General features: G+C 41.0%; 1 protein-coding gene across 1 annotated transcript in view; it reads right to left on the bottom strand.

The window, feature by feature from the left end:
- Window positions 1–6,804: 6,804 nt before the first annotated feature.
- The window catches only part of ZNF654 (zinc finger protein 654), a 153,821-nt gene continuing 146,813 nt past the window's right edge, over window positions 6,805–13,812 (bottom strand). The window contains exons 7-8 of the mRNA XM_053706032.1: window positions 10,498–10,639; window positions 6,805–9,376 (exon numbers count right to left, since the gene is read on the bottom strand). Coding sequence (XP_053562007.1) covers window positions 7,109–9,376; window positions 10,498–10,639 — 2,410 coding nt within the window. The 3' untranslated portion in view covers window positions 6,805–7,108. The remainder of the gene's footprint in view (window positions 9,377–10,497; window positions 10,640–13,812) is intronic.

The following is a 13,812-nucleotide window of genomic DNA, read 5'->3' as shown; positions in this document are numbered from 1 at the left end:
TGACAAAAAGCCTGAACGTCTGGCACTTCTGACAGACGTTTGTGTAACAGAATGGACAGAGCTGAGATCTGTCCCTTTAATGAACTAGCAGATAAACCCTTTTCTAAACCTTCTTGTAGAAAAGACAAAATCCTAGGAATCCTAACCTTACTCCAAGAGTAACCTTTGGATTCACACCAATATAGGTATTTACGCCATATCTTATGGTAAATCTTTCTGGTAACAGGCTTCCTAGCCTGTATTAAGGTGTCAATAACTGACTCAGAAAACCCACGTCTTGATAAAATCAAACGTTCAATTTCCAAGCAGTCAGCTTCAGAGAAGTTAGATTTTGATGTTTGAAAGGATCCTATATCAGGAGATCCTGTTTCAGAGGTAGAGACCAAGGTGGACAGGATGACATGTCCACCAGGTCTGCATACCAAGTCCTGCGTGGCCATGCAGGTGCTATTAGAATCACTGATGCTCTCTCCTGTTTGATTCTGGCAATCAATCGAGGAAGCATCGGGAAGGGTGGAAACACATAAGCCATCGTGAAGTCCCAAGGTGCAGTCAGGGCATCTATTAGGACTGCTCCTGGATCTGGACCCGTAACGAGGAAGCTTGGCGTTCTGTCGAGACGCCATGAGATCTATCTCTGGTTTGCCCCAACGTCGAAGTATTTGGGCAAAGACCTCCGGATGAAGTTCCCACTCCCCCGGATGGAAAGTCTGACGACTTAAGAAATCCGCCTCCCAGTTCTCCACTCCCGGGATGTGGATTGCTGACAGGTGGCAAGAGTGAGACTCTGCCCAGCGAACTATCTTTGATACTTCCATCATTGCTAGGGAGCTCCTTGTCCCTCCCTGATGGTTGATGTAAGCTACAGTCGTGATGTTGTCCGACTGAAACCTGATGAACCCCCGAGATGTCAACTGGGGCCAAGCCAGGAGGGCATTGAGAACTGCTCTCAATTCCAGAATGTTTATTGGCAGGAGACTCTCCTCCTGACTCCATTGTCCCTGAGCCTTCAGAGAATTCCAGACGGCACCCCAACCTAGAAGGCTGGCGTCTGTTGTTACAATTGTCCAGTCTGGTCTGCTGAATGGCATCCCCCTGGACAGATGTGGCCGAGAAAGCCACCATAGAAGAGAATTTCTGGTCTCTTGATCCAGATTCAGAGAAGGGGACAAGTCTGAGTAATCCCCATTCCACTGACTTAGCATGCATAGTTGCAGTGGTCTGAGGTGGAAGCGAGCAAATGGCACTATGTCCATTGCCGCTACCATTAAGCCGATTATCTCCATGCATTGAGCCACTGACGGGTGTTCAATGGAATGGAGGGTGCGGCAAGCACTTTGAAGTCTTGTTAACCTGTCCTCTGTCAGGTAAATCTTCATTTCTACAGAATCTATAAGAGTTCCCAGGAAGGGAACTCTTGTGAGTGGAACGAGTGAACTTTTCTTTTCGTTCACCTTCCATCCATGTGACCTTAGAAAAGCCAGTACTAACTCTGTATGAGACTTGGCAGTTTGAAAGCTTGAAGCTTGTATCAGAATGTCGTCTAGGTACGGAGCTACCGAAATTCCCCGCGGTCTTAGTACCGCCAGAAGAGCACCTAGAACCTTTGTGAAGATTCTCGGAGCTGTAGCCAATCCGAATGGAAGAGCTACAAACTGGTAATGCCTGTCTAGAAAGGCAAACCTTAGATACCGGTAATGATCTTTGTGAATCGGTATGTGAAGGTAAGCATCCTTTAAATCCACTGTGGTCATGTACTGACCTTCTTGGATCATGGGTAAAATTGTCCGAATAGTCTCCATTTTGAATGATGGAACTCTTAGGAATTGGTTTAGGATCTTTAAATCCAGGATTGGTCTGAAAGTTCCCTCTTTTTTGGGAACCACAAACAGATTTGAGTAAAACCCCTGTCCCTGTTCCGACCGTGGAACTGGATGGATTACTCCCATTAACAATAGTTCTTGTATGCAGCGTAGAAACGCTTCTTTCTTTGTTTGGTTTGTCGACAACCTTGACAGATGAAATCTCTCTCTTGGAGGAGAGTATTTGAAGTCCAGAAGGTATCACTGAGATATTATCTCTAGCGCCCAGGGATCCTGGACATCTCTTGCCCAAGCCTGGGCGAAGAGAGAAAGTCTGCCCCCCACTAGATCCGATCCCGGATCGGGGGCCCTCAATTCATGCTGTTTTAGGGGCAGCAGCAGGTTTCCTGGCCTGCTTGCCCTTGTTCCAGGACTGGTTAGGTCTCCAGCCTTGTCTGTAGCGAGCACCAGATCCTTCTTGTTTTGGAGCAGTGGAAGTTGATGCTGCTCCTGCTTTGAAATTCCGAAAGGAACGAAAATTAGACTGTCTAGCATTAGATTTGGCTTTGTCTTGAGGCAGGGCGTGGCCCTTACCTCCTGTAATGTCAGCGATAATTTCTTTCAAACCGGGCCCGAATAAGGTCTGTCCCTTGAAAGGTATATTAAGTAATTTAGACTTACATCAGCTGACCAGGATTTTAGCCACAGTGCTCTACGCGCCTGAATGGCGAATCCGGAATTCTTAGCCGTAAGTTTAGTTAAATGTACTACGGCTTCCGAAATGAATGAATTAGCTAGCTTAAGTATTCTAAGCCTGTCCAAAATGTCGTCCAGCGTAGCTGAACTAATGTTCTCTTCTAGAGACTCAATCCAGAATGCCGCTGCAGCCGTGACCGGCGCAATGCATGCAAGGGGTTGCAATATAAAACCTTGTTGAACAAACATTTTCTTAAGGTAACCCTCTAACTTTTTATCCATTGGATCTGAAAAGGCACAGCTATCCTCTACCGGGATAGTGGTACGCTTAGCTAAAGTAGAAACTGCTCCCTCCACCTTAGGGACCGTTTGCCATAAGTCCCGTGTGACGGTGTCTATTGGAAACATCTTTCTAAATATCGGAGGGGGTGAGAACGGCACACCGGGTCTATCCCACTCCTTAGTAATAATTTCAGTTAATCTCTTAGGTATAGGAAAAACGTCAGTACTTGTTGGTACGGCAAAATATTTATCCAACCTACACATTTTCTCTGGTATTGCAACTGTGTTACAATCATTCAGAGCCGCTAACACCTCCCCTAGTAATACACGGAGGTTTTCCAGCTTAAATTTAAAATTTGAAATATCTGAATCCAATCTGTTTGGATCAGAACCGTCAGCCGCAGAATGAAGCTCTCCGTCCTCATGTTCTGCAAGTTGTGACGCAGTATCTGACATGGCCCTAGCATTATCAGCGCACTCTGTTCTCACCCCAGAGTGATCACGCTTGCCTCTTAGTTCTGGTAATTTAGCCAAAACCTCAGTCATAACAGTAGCCATATCTTGTAATGTTATTTGTAATGGCCGCCCAGATGTACTGGGCGCCACCATATCGCGCACCTCCCGAGCGGGAGATGCAGGTACTGTCACGTGAGGCGAGTTAGTCGGCATAACTCTCCCCTCGTTGTTTGGTGAAATTTGTTCAATTTGTACAGATTGACTTTTATTTAAAGTAGCATCAATACAGTTAGTACATAAATTTCTATTGGGCTCCACTTTGGCGTTGGCACAAATAGTACAGGTCTCATCCTCTGAATCAGACATGTTTAACACACTAGCAAATAAACTTGCAACTTGGAATATTATTCAAGTAAAACACAATGAAAACGTACTGTGCTTTAAGAAGCACTGAAAGATATATAACAGTTGAAATCAATAAACTTTGAAAAACAAAACACAATTTAGCAAAGGTTTGTTCCCATTAGCAAAGAAAAACTAACCCTGATGGCATAAAAAAGTTAACGAATAAACGTTTTTTATCACAGTCAACAATAATCTCACAGCTCTGTTAGATTACTTCCCTCAAGCAAGCTTTGAAGACCCCTGAGTTCTGTAGGGATAAACCGGAACATGCAGGAAAAAACAATGAGCTTCTGACTGAAATTTCTGATGCGTAGTAAAAGCGCCAAAAAAGGTCCCTCCCCCTCACACACAACAGTGAGAGAGATCAGTAAACTGTCATAATTAGATCAAGCAACTGCCAAGTGGAAAAATAGTGCCCAAACATTTTATTCACCCAGTACCTCAGAAAATGAAAACGATTTTACATTCCAGCAAAAACGTTTAGCATAAATTAAGAGTTATTAAAAAACCTGTTGCTTAGCAATTAGGCTAAAGTCTTAAATACACAGTGTAATTCCAGTGAAGTACCATTCCCCAGAATACTCAAATATTAAATATACATACATGATATTATGTCGGTATGGCAGGATTTTCTCATCAATTCCATTGTCAGAAAATAAAAACTGCTACATACCTCTTTGCAGATTAAACTGCCCGCTGTCCCCTGATCTGAAGTTTACCTCTCCTCAGATGGCCGAGAAACAGCAATATGATCTTAACAACTCTGGCTAAAATCATAGTAAAAACTCTGGTAGATTCTTCTTCAAACTCCACCAGAGAAGGAATAACACACTCCGGTGCTATTAAAAAATAACAAACTTTTGATTGAAGAAATAAAACTAAATAAAATCACCATAGTCCTCTCACACATCCTATCTAGTCGTTGGGTGCAAGAGAATGACTGGGAGTGACGTAGAGGGGAGGAGCTATATGCAGCTCTGCTGGGTGAATCCTCTTGCACTTCCTGTTGGGGAGGAGTAATATCCCAGAAGTAATGATGACCCGTGGACTGATCACACTTAACAGAAGAAATAAGAGTTTTTTGTTTTTTTTTAAATAAAAATAATAACATATTTTAGTTGTGATGGACCCCTGCCTTAGCACCAACCTCCCTGATCCCCCCTCCAGCTCTCTAACCCTCTCCCCTACCTAATTCCCGCCATCTTGGGTACTGGCAGCTGTCTGCCAGTACCCAGTTTGGCCCCACAAACCAAATTATTTTAATTTTATTTATAACTTTTCTTTTTTTTTTAATTATTTCTGTAGTGTAGCAGCCCCCCCACAATACCCCCACCCCCTCCCCGATCCTTTTATATGTAAAAAAAAAAAAAAAATTACTTTTTTTTCCCCTTCCTTCCTTCATTGGTGTCAGTGTGGCTAATGCGCCCCCGTGCACACACGCGCACATGCCCGCGCACACACATGCACGTGCGCGCGCATCGTGCACGCGCGCACACGCTCCCTCCTCCCACCCGGACAACGGCACCATCACTACCTGTGCAGAGAGGGCCACAGAGTGGCTCTCTCTGCATCGGAGGCTTGTAAAGGGGTATTGCAGGATGCCTCCATATCGAGGCATCACTGCAATACCCTCAGAGCTGCTGGAAGCGATTGTGATCACTTCCAGCACTCTGTTAGACAACTGACGTACCAGGTACGTCTATTGTCATTAACAGTTTTTGCATGACGTACCTGGTACGTCAGTTGTCATTAAGGGGTTAAAATAATGAAAATATTTGGCGCCAAGTATGACGCACAAACAGAGAATTTTTTGGCGCTAACAACATTTGGAAATGACACTCGCGTCATAGAAGACGCAACCTTGTGAAAGGACTCTGCGCCGACAAAGACGCCCGGAAATGACGAATTTGCATCATCGAACGTAACTTGGCGCCAAAAAATAATCTTGCGCAAAAAATGACGCAATATACTTTGGCATTTTGCACCCAGCGAGCATAATTCTGCCCGCAAATTTAAAATGACAGTCAATTGAAAAAAAGACTATACCCCAGGTAAGAAATAAATTTTCCTAAAAAATGCATTTCCCAGATATGAAACGACAGTCTGCAAAAGGAAATATACTGAAACCTGAAACATGGCAAATATAAGTACAACACATATTTAGAACTTTATATAAATACATAAAAGTGCCAAACCATAGCTGAGAGTGTCTTAAGTAATGAAAACATACTTACCAAAAGACGCCCATACACATATAGCAGATGGCAAAACCAGTACTGAAACGGTTATCAGTAGAGGTAATGGAATTAGAGTATATCGTCGATCTGAAAAGGGAGGTAGGAGATGAATCTACGACCGATAACAGAAAACCTATGAAATAGATCTCCCGTGAGGAAAACCATTGCATTCAAAAGGTGATACTGCCTTTACATCCCTCTGACATTCACTGTACTCTGAGGAATCAGGCTTCAAAATGCTGAGAGGCGCATATCAACGTAGAAATCTTAGCACAAACTTACTTCACCACCGCCATAGGAGACAAAGTTTGTAAAACTGAATTGTGAGTGTGGTGAGGGGTGTATTTATAGGCATTTTGAGGTTTGGGAAACGTTGCCCCTCCTGGTAGGATTGTATATCCCATACGTCACTAGCTCACGGACTCTTGCCAATTACATGAAAGAAATATACATTGTATGAGATGTTAGTGGCAGATCTGCCTACTGAAGGTTTCAGCCGATCCAGCCTCTGTCCTCCCTCTAAATATTTTCCAAACAGCTCTGTAAAACATCACAGGAACATATTTCACAGAGCGGTTTGTGAAATATTCTGCTTGTATCTGCAGAATGCCATGGAGCAGTCAGGGAGAGAAAAGGTGCTAGGTGAGGGGATTGTAATTGACATGCATTAGCAATTACACAGAGGGGGGCTGGCTGTAAGGACACTAGCTAAGGAGTGAGGTGAAAAAAACCTTGCTATCTAGCTGTGTGTATTATGTACGTATTCTTAGTTTGTGAAATCCCTCCAAGGTTTATCATGTTTTTTTACAAGCTTTAGCTTGTAAATTGCAAAATTGTAAAGCATGTCAATTACAAACTATCTTCTTTTGGTGCTTTATTTAAATAGCCCATATTTTTGTGGGGTGTATAATGTCCCTTAAAAAAAAAAAAAAAAAAAGTATAAGCCCTGATAATAAATCCCTTACAATTATAGTTGTTTTAGTAAATGCCAGATAAGTGTTTCTTTTGGCTGCATTATAAAAGATTTTTGCACCGACTTACACAAACCTCAACTTAATATCAAACATAAGAGCAAGGACATACTGAAAAGCCAGTATCATGTAGAATTCCAAAAATTAGCAGCCAGGAAGGAGTGTGCCATAAATAACATTGAGTATCTATATACCTCAGCAGTTTTACAAAACTACAACACAATACCGGAGAACGGAGATACAGTTATACATCATTTGTTTACTTACTTTCATCATCTGAATCAAACCCAAAATACTGCTGACACTTATTTTGTGCTCTGTGTTTCTCAAGTGCTTCAGAGCTACAGTAATTTGTTAGGCACTTTCCACATCTGAACATCTCCACTGATTTTGTACAATTAGTATCTATTTCAAATTTGTGTTCCTCATCAGCTTTTCTCCGTTTTGGCATACTGATGTACTGTTCATCTAGATAGGCTGAGGGCAATGGCCTAGAAAAAGGCCACACTTTACCACATGACACTATACCAGTATTTGATTTTGGTTTAGAAGGATTTTGCTCCTGGTCTGCAGAACTTTCTTGGGGGCCCTCTAATACAGTATCTGAAACATTTTCTAAAGGTTTTTGTGTACTGTGTGCACAGTTGAAGTGGATATCGTTAGCATGAGTTTTTTCCCGTACACTGTATCCATTGATATTTTTTTCCTCATCTGTGGGGCTTTCAACATTTGCTTCCAAAACCAGAGATGGATTATTCTTAACTTCTGATGTTGTAGAACTATCCAAAAGAGAGTTCTGACTAATAACGTAACCATTCATTTTTTTCTCTGTTTGTGTGTAAGTCTTTGGTTCAGCTAAATCCTTCTTTGACTTCCATATAGGAACAGGGAAATCCACAACTTTCGGCTTTCTGATTTTATCCATGCTTTCTTTAGGGACTGCTGGTATTTGTTTGAAAGGTTCTAAAAAATCTGTAGCATTGCATTTTGGCTCTAGTGCAGTTAAGGGATTAACAGCCTTGAGGGCAGTTTGTTCATAGTGCTGAGCTTCATGTTTATAAAGCATCGAAAAGTCTTCAAAAAGTTCACAACAGTTTATATAAGAACACTGAACTATACATTTTGTGTGACTTGCCTTGTGTTCTGTCAGTTGACCTGATAGCTTGAAGCTTTCATTGCAGTTTACAAACGGACAAAAGTAGACATTTGGATACACGTGTCTCTGGAGATGCTCTATAAAATGTTTTGAATCTGTAAACAGCCTTTGACAAAAACGGCACTTGCCCTTATTCCATGTCAATATATGCTGCTGTACTTTTAAATCTGTAGGATGTGTCTTCCTTGCATGCTTATTAAGGTTACATATCCTTTTGAAAGTTCGATCACATCCCTGAGCCGGACACTCGAAAACATCTTGGTGATTTAGGACATTATCTTTGATAGCAGGATCTTCATTCATAGAACACAAAGATCCATTTATTTTAACTAGATCAGGCATGTTGCTATCTAAGTTTTCCTCTAATAATTGCTTATCAATTAACTCAAGATTATTTTCTGAAATAATTAAGTCTGTTAAATTATTAGGCTTGTCATTATTATTATTTTCAATCACATGATTTTCAACAGGAACTAAGGATTCAGGGGAAGATTCTTGATGGGTAGCAACCAATACATCAGACAATACTTCTTTTGTAGAACTACTGGAGTTTTCATTTTCTATACACAGAGATGAAGCATCTGATAGATGCACTTCATTTGTATTTGGGGTTTCATTAAGAGTGTCATTGGAAATAGCAGCAAGAGCAGCCATGTGACGTCTCTGTATTTTATTTATGTGGCTCTTTAAATGCTTAAGCATAATAAACCTATTTCTGAATTTTCGTGCACATATTACACAAGAAAAACAACCCCTTTTTTGATGAGCCTGTGCATGTCTAAATATATGACCACCAAGAAATTCTTTGTTGCATAAAGTACAAAGATGCCTGGGAACATTATTATGGTCCATCTTATATGAAGCAAAGATTGTAGAGCTCTTAACATTTGTTGAATGTTCTAGCTCCAATACCCCATTTATCAAGTCTTTAACAGATTTAGTGGCTTCCATGGGCAAAGCCTGCGTAACAATTTCTTTGTTTGTTACATTATCCAAAGAGGTTTTATTTTGAAGGAAAGCAAAGCAGTTTTCTTGTATCATTGAGAAGCTCCAAAACTCTGGATCAAATATTAAACCCCTTTTTAGAATTGGAAGCAACTCAAACCGAACACGATTCTCTACATAGCTTGTAAACTCATTGTAATCCTCATCTGAGCATTTATATAAACGTTCCACAGCATAATAAGTTTCCATGGTCCTCTCCAAAAAGAAAACTGATAAAACACAGATCCTGCAAATCTCCAGGTCAGTGGGTAGCAGACATGCAATTGTCTTATAAATTAAAGATTTTGTTTCTGGATCATGATTAAGGTCAAGCTGCAAAGCGCAGCCACACAGCTCCACAGATAACTGAACACCAGCCTCTCCGATCTGCAAAATAAAATTTATAAACGAGTATATACACGATGCATAATCAAATTGGAGGGATATAGATATAGATAGATATAGATAGATATAGATATATCTATATCTATCTATATAATACATACATCATACATACAGAGGTCAAGAAAGAGCACTCTCACCTTAAGATCAGCTGCCAGCATGCCAAAAGATTAAATAGAACACCAAGCAGAAGGTGGCACATTATGGTCTTTTTAAGTGTATTTTATTTGAAAAAGTGTGACGTTTCGGGGGGACAATGAGGAAGGAGAGTGTCTCCCAGAAACGTCATGCTTTTTCAAATAAAGTACACTTGAAAAGACCAGAGAGTGCCTTCTACTTGAGATAGATATATCTATCCATCCATCTATATACACACACAAAAATCTCATTAGGTCTGAAAAATATTTTAACATTTAAGACTACAATGTTAAACAACTGATACTAAATTTTATTTATATGGATACTGAAGGAATATTTAATCAACATGCAATTATTTTGCGATATAGATGTATATGCAAATTGTCTAAAGTAATATAAAAGGCATAGTGCTATGTGATGTAATACCCACATCCAAATGGCGGAAGGGGTTAATGGGTCTAACTAGTAAAAATAAATCTTATTGCAACAGGAACATTTAAAAAGGGACATGAAAGTAAAAAAATAAAAACAAAGACAAAAAACAAAATCAACCCCCCCCCTTACAATTTACTTCAAATATCAAGCTTTCTATACATGTACTCTGAGGCAACAGAGCCTACTAAGCATGAGCAAATCTATTGGCTTATATTTTTCGCTAGGAGAAGCAAGCTCTTTTCTAGTAAATAAATCTTATTAAACAGAATCTATGTACCAATGTAAAGATATACACAGAGTGGGCATTTATGTATTTTCAGCCAATTCTTCCTGTATAAATACTCCACTCTGTATATGATCCCATTAAACAGCTACTCTTTACTACGATAGAACATTTGTATTTAAAGTCAATTTATGACCCAAATATATGAATCCTTCACAACAAATTCTATAAAATCAACAACTATTTATAAATTTAAATGTGCTAATCTATTTAAAAAAAAAAAAAAAAAAAAAAAAAAAAAAGAACTTACTTCATTTATGATTGCTTTCATGAAAGGGAAGATCCCTTTTAAGTTTGTGGCAATCCTCAGCATGTTATAGCACCTTTCTATGAAGAGCTGCTTGGAATGGTTTAGTTTCAGCTGAAGTTTGCTCCAAAGAAAAATTAAATCCCTAAAATGACAAAATAAAAAATGTTTATAATGAAGAAGCTATCATTTTATTAAGAAAAAAGAAACAAAAAATAAAATTACATCTGCATTAGTTACTTCACATATTGGACTTATCATGAGTGGAAAAAACATAAAATTATGCTTACCTGATAGTTTCCTTTTGTTTTGATGGAAAGAGTTGCATTCAGTACTTTTGGGAAATAAGAACCTGGCCACCAGGAGGAGTCAGACACCCCAGCCAAAGGCTTAAATACTCCTCCCACACTCCTCATCCCCCAGTCATTCTTCAGTGGAACAGGAACAGTAGAAGAAATATCAGGGTGAAAGGTGTCAGAAGAATAATGACGCCCCACATAAAAGTACGGGTGGGGAGCTGTGGACTCTTTCCATCAGAAGAAAAGGAAATTATCAGGTAAACAATTTATGTTTTTCTTCTTAAATGGAAAGAGTCCACAGCTGCATTCATTACTTTTGGGAAAACAAATACCCAAGCTATAGAGGACACTGAATGCCAAGACAGGAGGGTACAATAGGCGGCCCATACTGAGGGCACCAGGCCTGAACCTCTACCAAATAAAAAAAATAAACGCTTCGTCCGAAGCCGAGAACATTTTAAGAAGAAAAGCCCCAATGACAGACTCGCAGTTAGTCCAGAAGCCAAACCAAAGACTGCAAACGGACACAACTGAGCCAACAGTCCACCAGGAGACACCATCGCCCAACAGACAGCCCCCCCACCGCTCACCCCCCACAAATGAAGGAGAAACCAGCTGAAACCCCCAAGGGGACAAGGCAAAGGATAACAAAGGAAACTGAAAGGTCCCCTAATACAAAAAACACCTCCAAGAGTGAGACCAGCTCACAGGAGACCCAAAGGGGCCCAAACAGGGAAAGGAGGCCACGCCTATACCAATCAAAACCTGGGATAAGACTGGGCACAGAGACAGAACAGACGTCTCTCCAACATCCTGCAAGCACGGAATGCAACTGAAGAGGCCTCCCAGTGCCTGACCATAGAATACCAAAGCATTCGACCATGAAAAAGTGTGCAATACACCCAGGTGAAAAACCCCAAGTTTGAGAACACAGTCCATAACAGGACGACACAGAGGGTACTTGCGAGGAAGAAGAAGCAGTCAAGCAAGAAACATACCGCAAAAGCAACCCCTAGACAGAGGGCACGTCCCAGGCAACCTAAGTCGTTGAACCTACACACAGGTCCCTAAAAAGGGGAACACAAAACCTCAAACGAGGCCCCCAGAGAAGGACAGTATACCCTTTAGAACCCGAAGGAAGAGTAAACCTTCTTCTGAAATCAATGGAGCAAGTTGAAAGGAAAATCTATACCCTAGAAGACTGAGCTAACAGGATAGACTCAACAAAGCTCACACATCCAGGAGGAGACTGCGACACGAACGCAGCGCCTTTGAGACATCTCGGCCATCCTGACCTGCAGACCCACACCCAGCCGGACCAACCCAGTCTCAAGAATCCAAGACAGGGGAACAAAAGAATCCCGAAATAGGTCCAGGAATGAACTGTAAACGATAAAAGGGAAAGAGCGCAGACTCAAGTGCAGTATTTAAAGTTTAATCAAACAACAAACTAATAACAAATTGAACACTCACAAGATGGTGCATAAATCTATGCATATAGTAGCCGACTGCTTTTGGGACATAGCAGTCGGCTACTATATGCATAGATTTATGCACCATCTTGTGAGTGTTCAATTTGTTATTCGTTTGTTGTTTGAATAAACTTTAAATACTGCACTTGAGTCTGCGCTCTTTCCCTTTTATCGTTTACAGTTTGTCTTGTTGGGGACCCTGGAGTCTACCCCTATTTTGGAGGAGCAGCGACTGTTTACTTCATTTGATATTATATTATTTGATACTCTTGACATGCAAAGACTGTAAGTAATTCATTGAAACGGACTATATATTTATATAAGATCTTTTCTACATAGGATGGACTGAAGTATTTATTTCAAAAAAATCCATTGAATTATTTACATGATTGTAATTTTTTATGTACTAAGGGTATGCATATTGTGTCATTTAGTACTATTTGATATCCAGGATTGATTTTTTCCTTATTTTATTTTAAGTTAGCGCCCGGTTGTGTGTCACTCTGTTGCACACATATCCTGTTCTAGGTCCAGGAATGAGCATAAGGATAGATAGCATAGCCATCCCCACAGAGTACAAGTACAACCCGACTCTGAAAACAAAGGCGGCCATAGACCTAAGGATCTATTAAAATAAAGGCCCAACAAGTCTGACATGGAGCCAGCAAGACCCCAGGGGGAATCAATCCCACCTTACCGCCTCCCATCCAGGAGAAGCCCCAGCAAGGACTCTATCTCCATAGGGAGGAGAATATCCCCTAAAGAAAAAAGGGATGATGCCGGAAGAGCAACAACTGTCCTCAAGGCCCAAGTCACCGGCTAATGGGAAGATAAAATTACCAACACAGATGTCTTAGAAATGGACCCCCCTACAAGTAGCTTGCCAAGCAGAGGCACAGCCAACCCATTCGCCTGCAGATCAGGGAATCCATGGGAACACTGGCAAGCCAGACACAAGGGATATGGATGCATATCCAGAGAATCTGGATAGCTAGATTAACTCGAAAGCCCCGCCCAAAGGAAGGAACCACCCCTAGCTAAAGTCCAACGTTCCAATGAGCAAGGCTAGAAGTCATATGTAGATACTTCTCGAAGCCTCAGGACAAGCAAGAGATACCTAGAGGTAAAAAAAAAATCCTACTAGCAGGACTAATCTCCCTATCACCTCCGCATAAGCAGAGGACACAAGGAAGAGAAAGGCACTAAGCCAACCCAGCTCCGGAAAACCCTGAGCTAAACAAAGTCCCCGCAGAGAACAAACATTACTTGGAAACATAGATCCCTAAAAGGAGATCCAACTCACTCTGAGACAATGGAAAAAGACCCAACGTACACGTCAGACAGACAGTACACGTCAAAGAGTAAGAGCTGCGTCTAGATACACTATAAACAGTTTATGCGTACACCTGCAAGGTGTCAAAAGCTGCAACTGGTTTCAAACTGCAAACCTTCCGCATGCTAGACAGCTATCCTGTACAAGCTGTTGGATCAAGCCCAAATACAGAGGCCTAAAAATGAAGGCCAAACCGCTCAACAGCGTTAAGGGG

This window comes from Bombina bombina, chromosome 3, assembly GCF_027579735.1.
Source record: "Bombina bombina isolate aBomBom1 chromosome 3, aBomBom1.pri, whole genome shotgun sequence".
NCBI classification, from domain to species: domain Eukaryota; kingdom Metazoa; phylum Chordata; class Amphibia; order Anura; family Bombinatoridae; genus Bombina; species Bombina bombina.
Note: the sequence above shows the minus strand (reverse complement) of the source record. Positions and strands in the feature narration are given on the sequence as shown.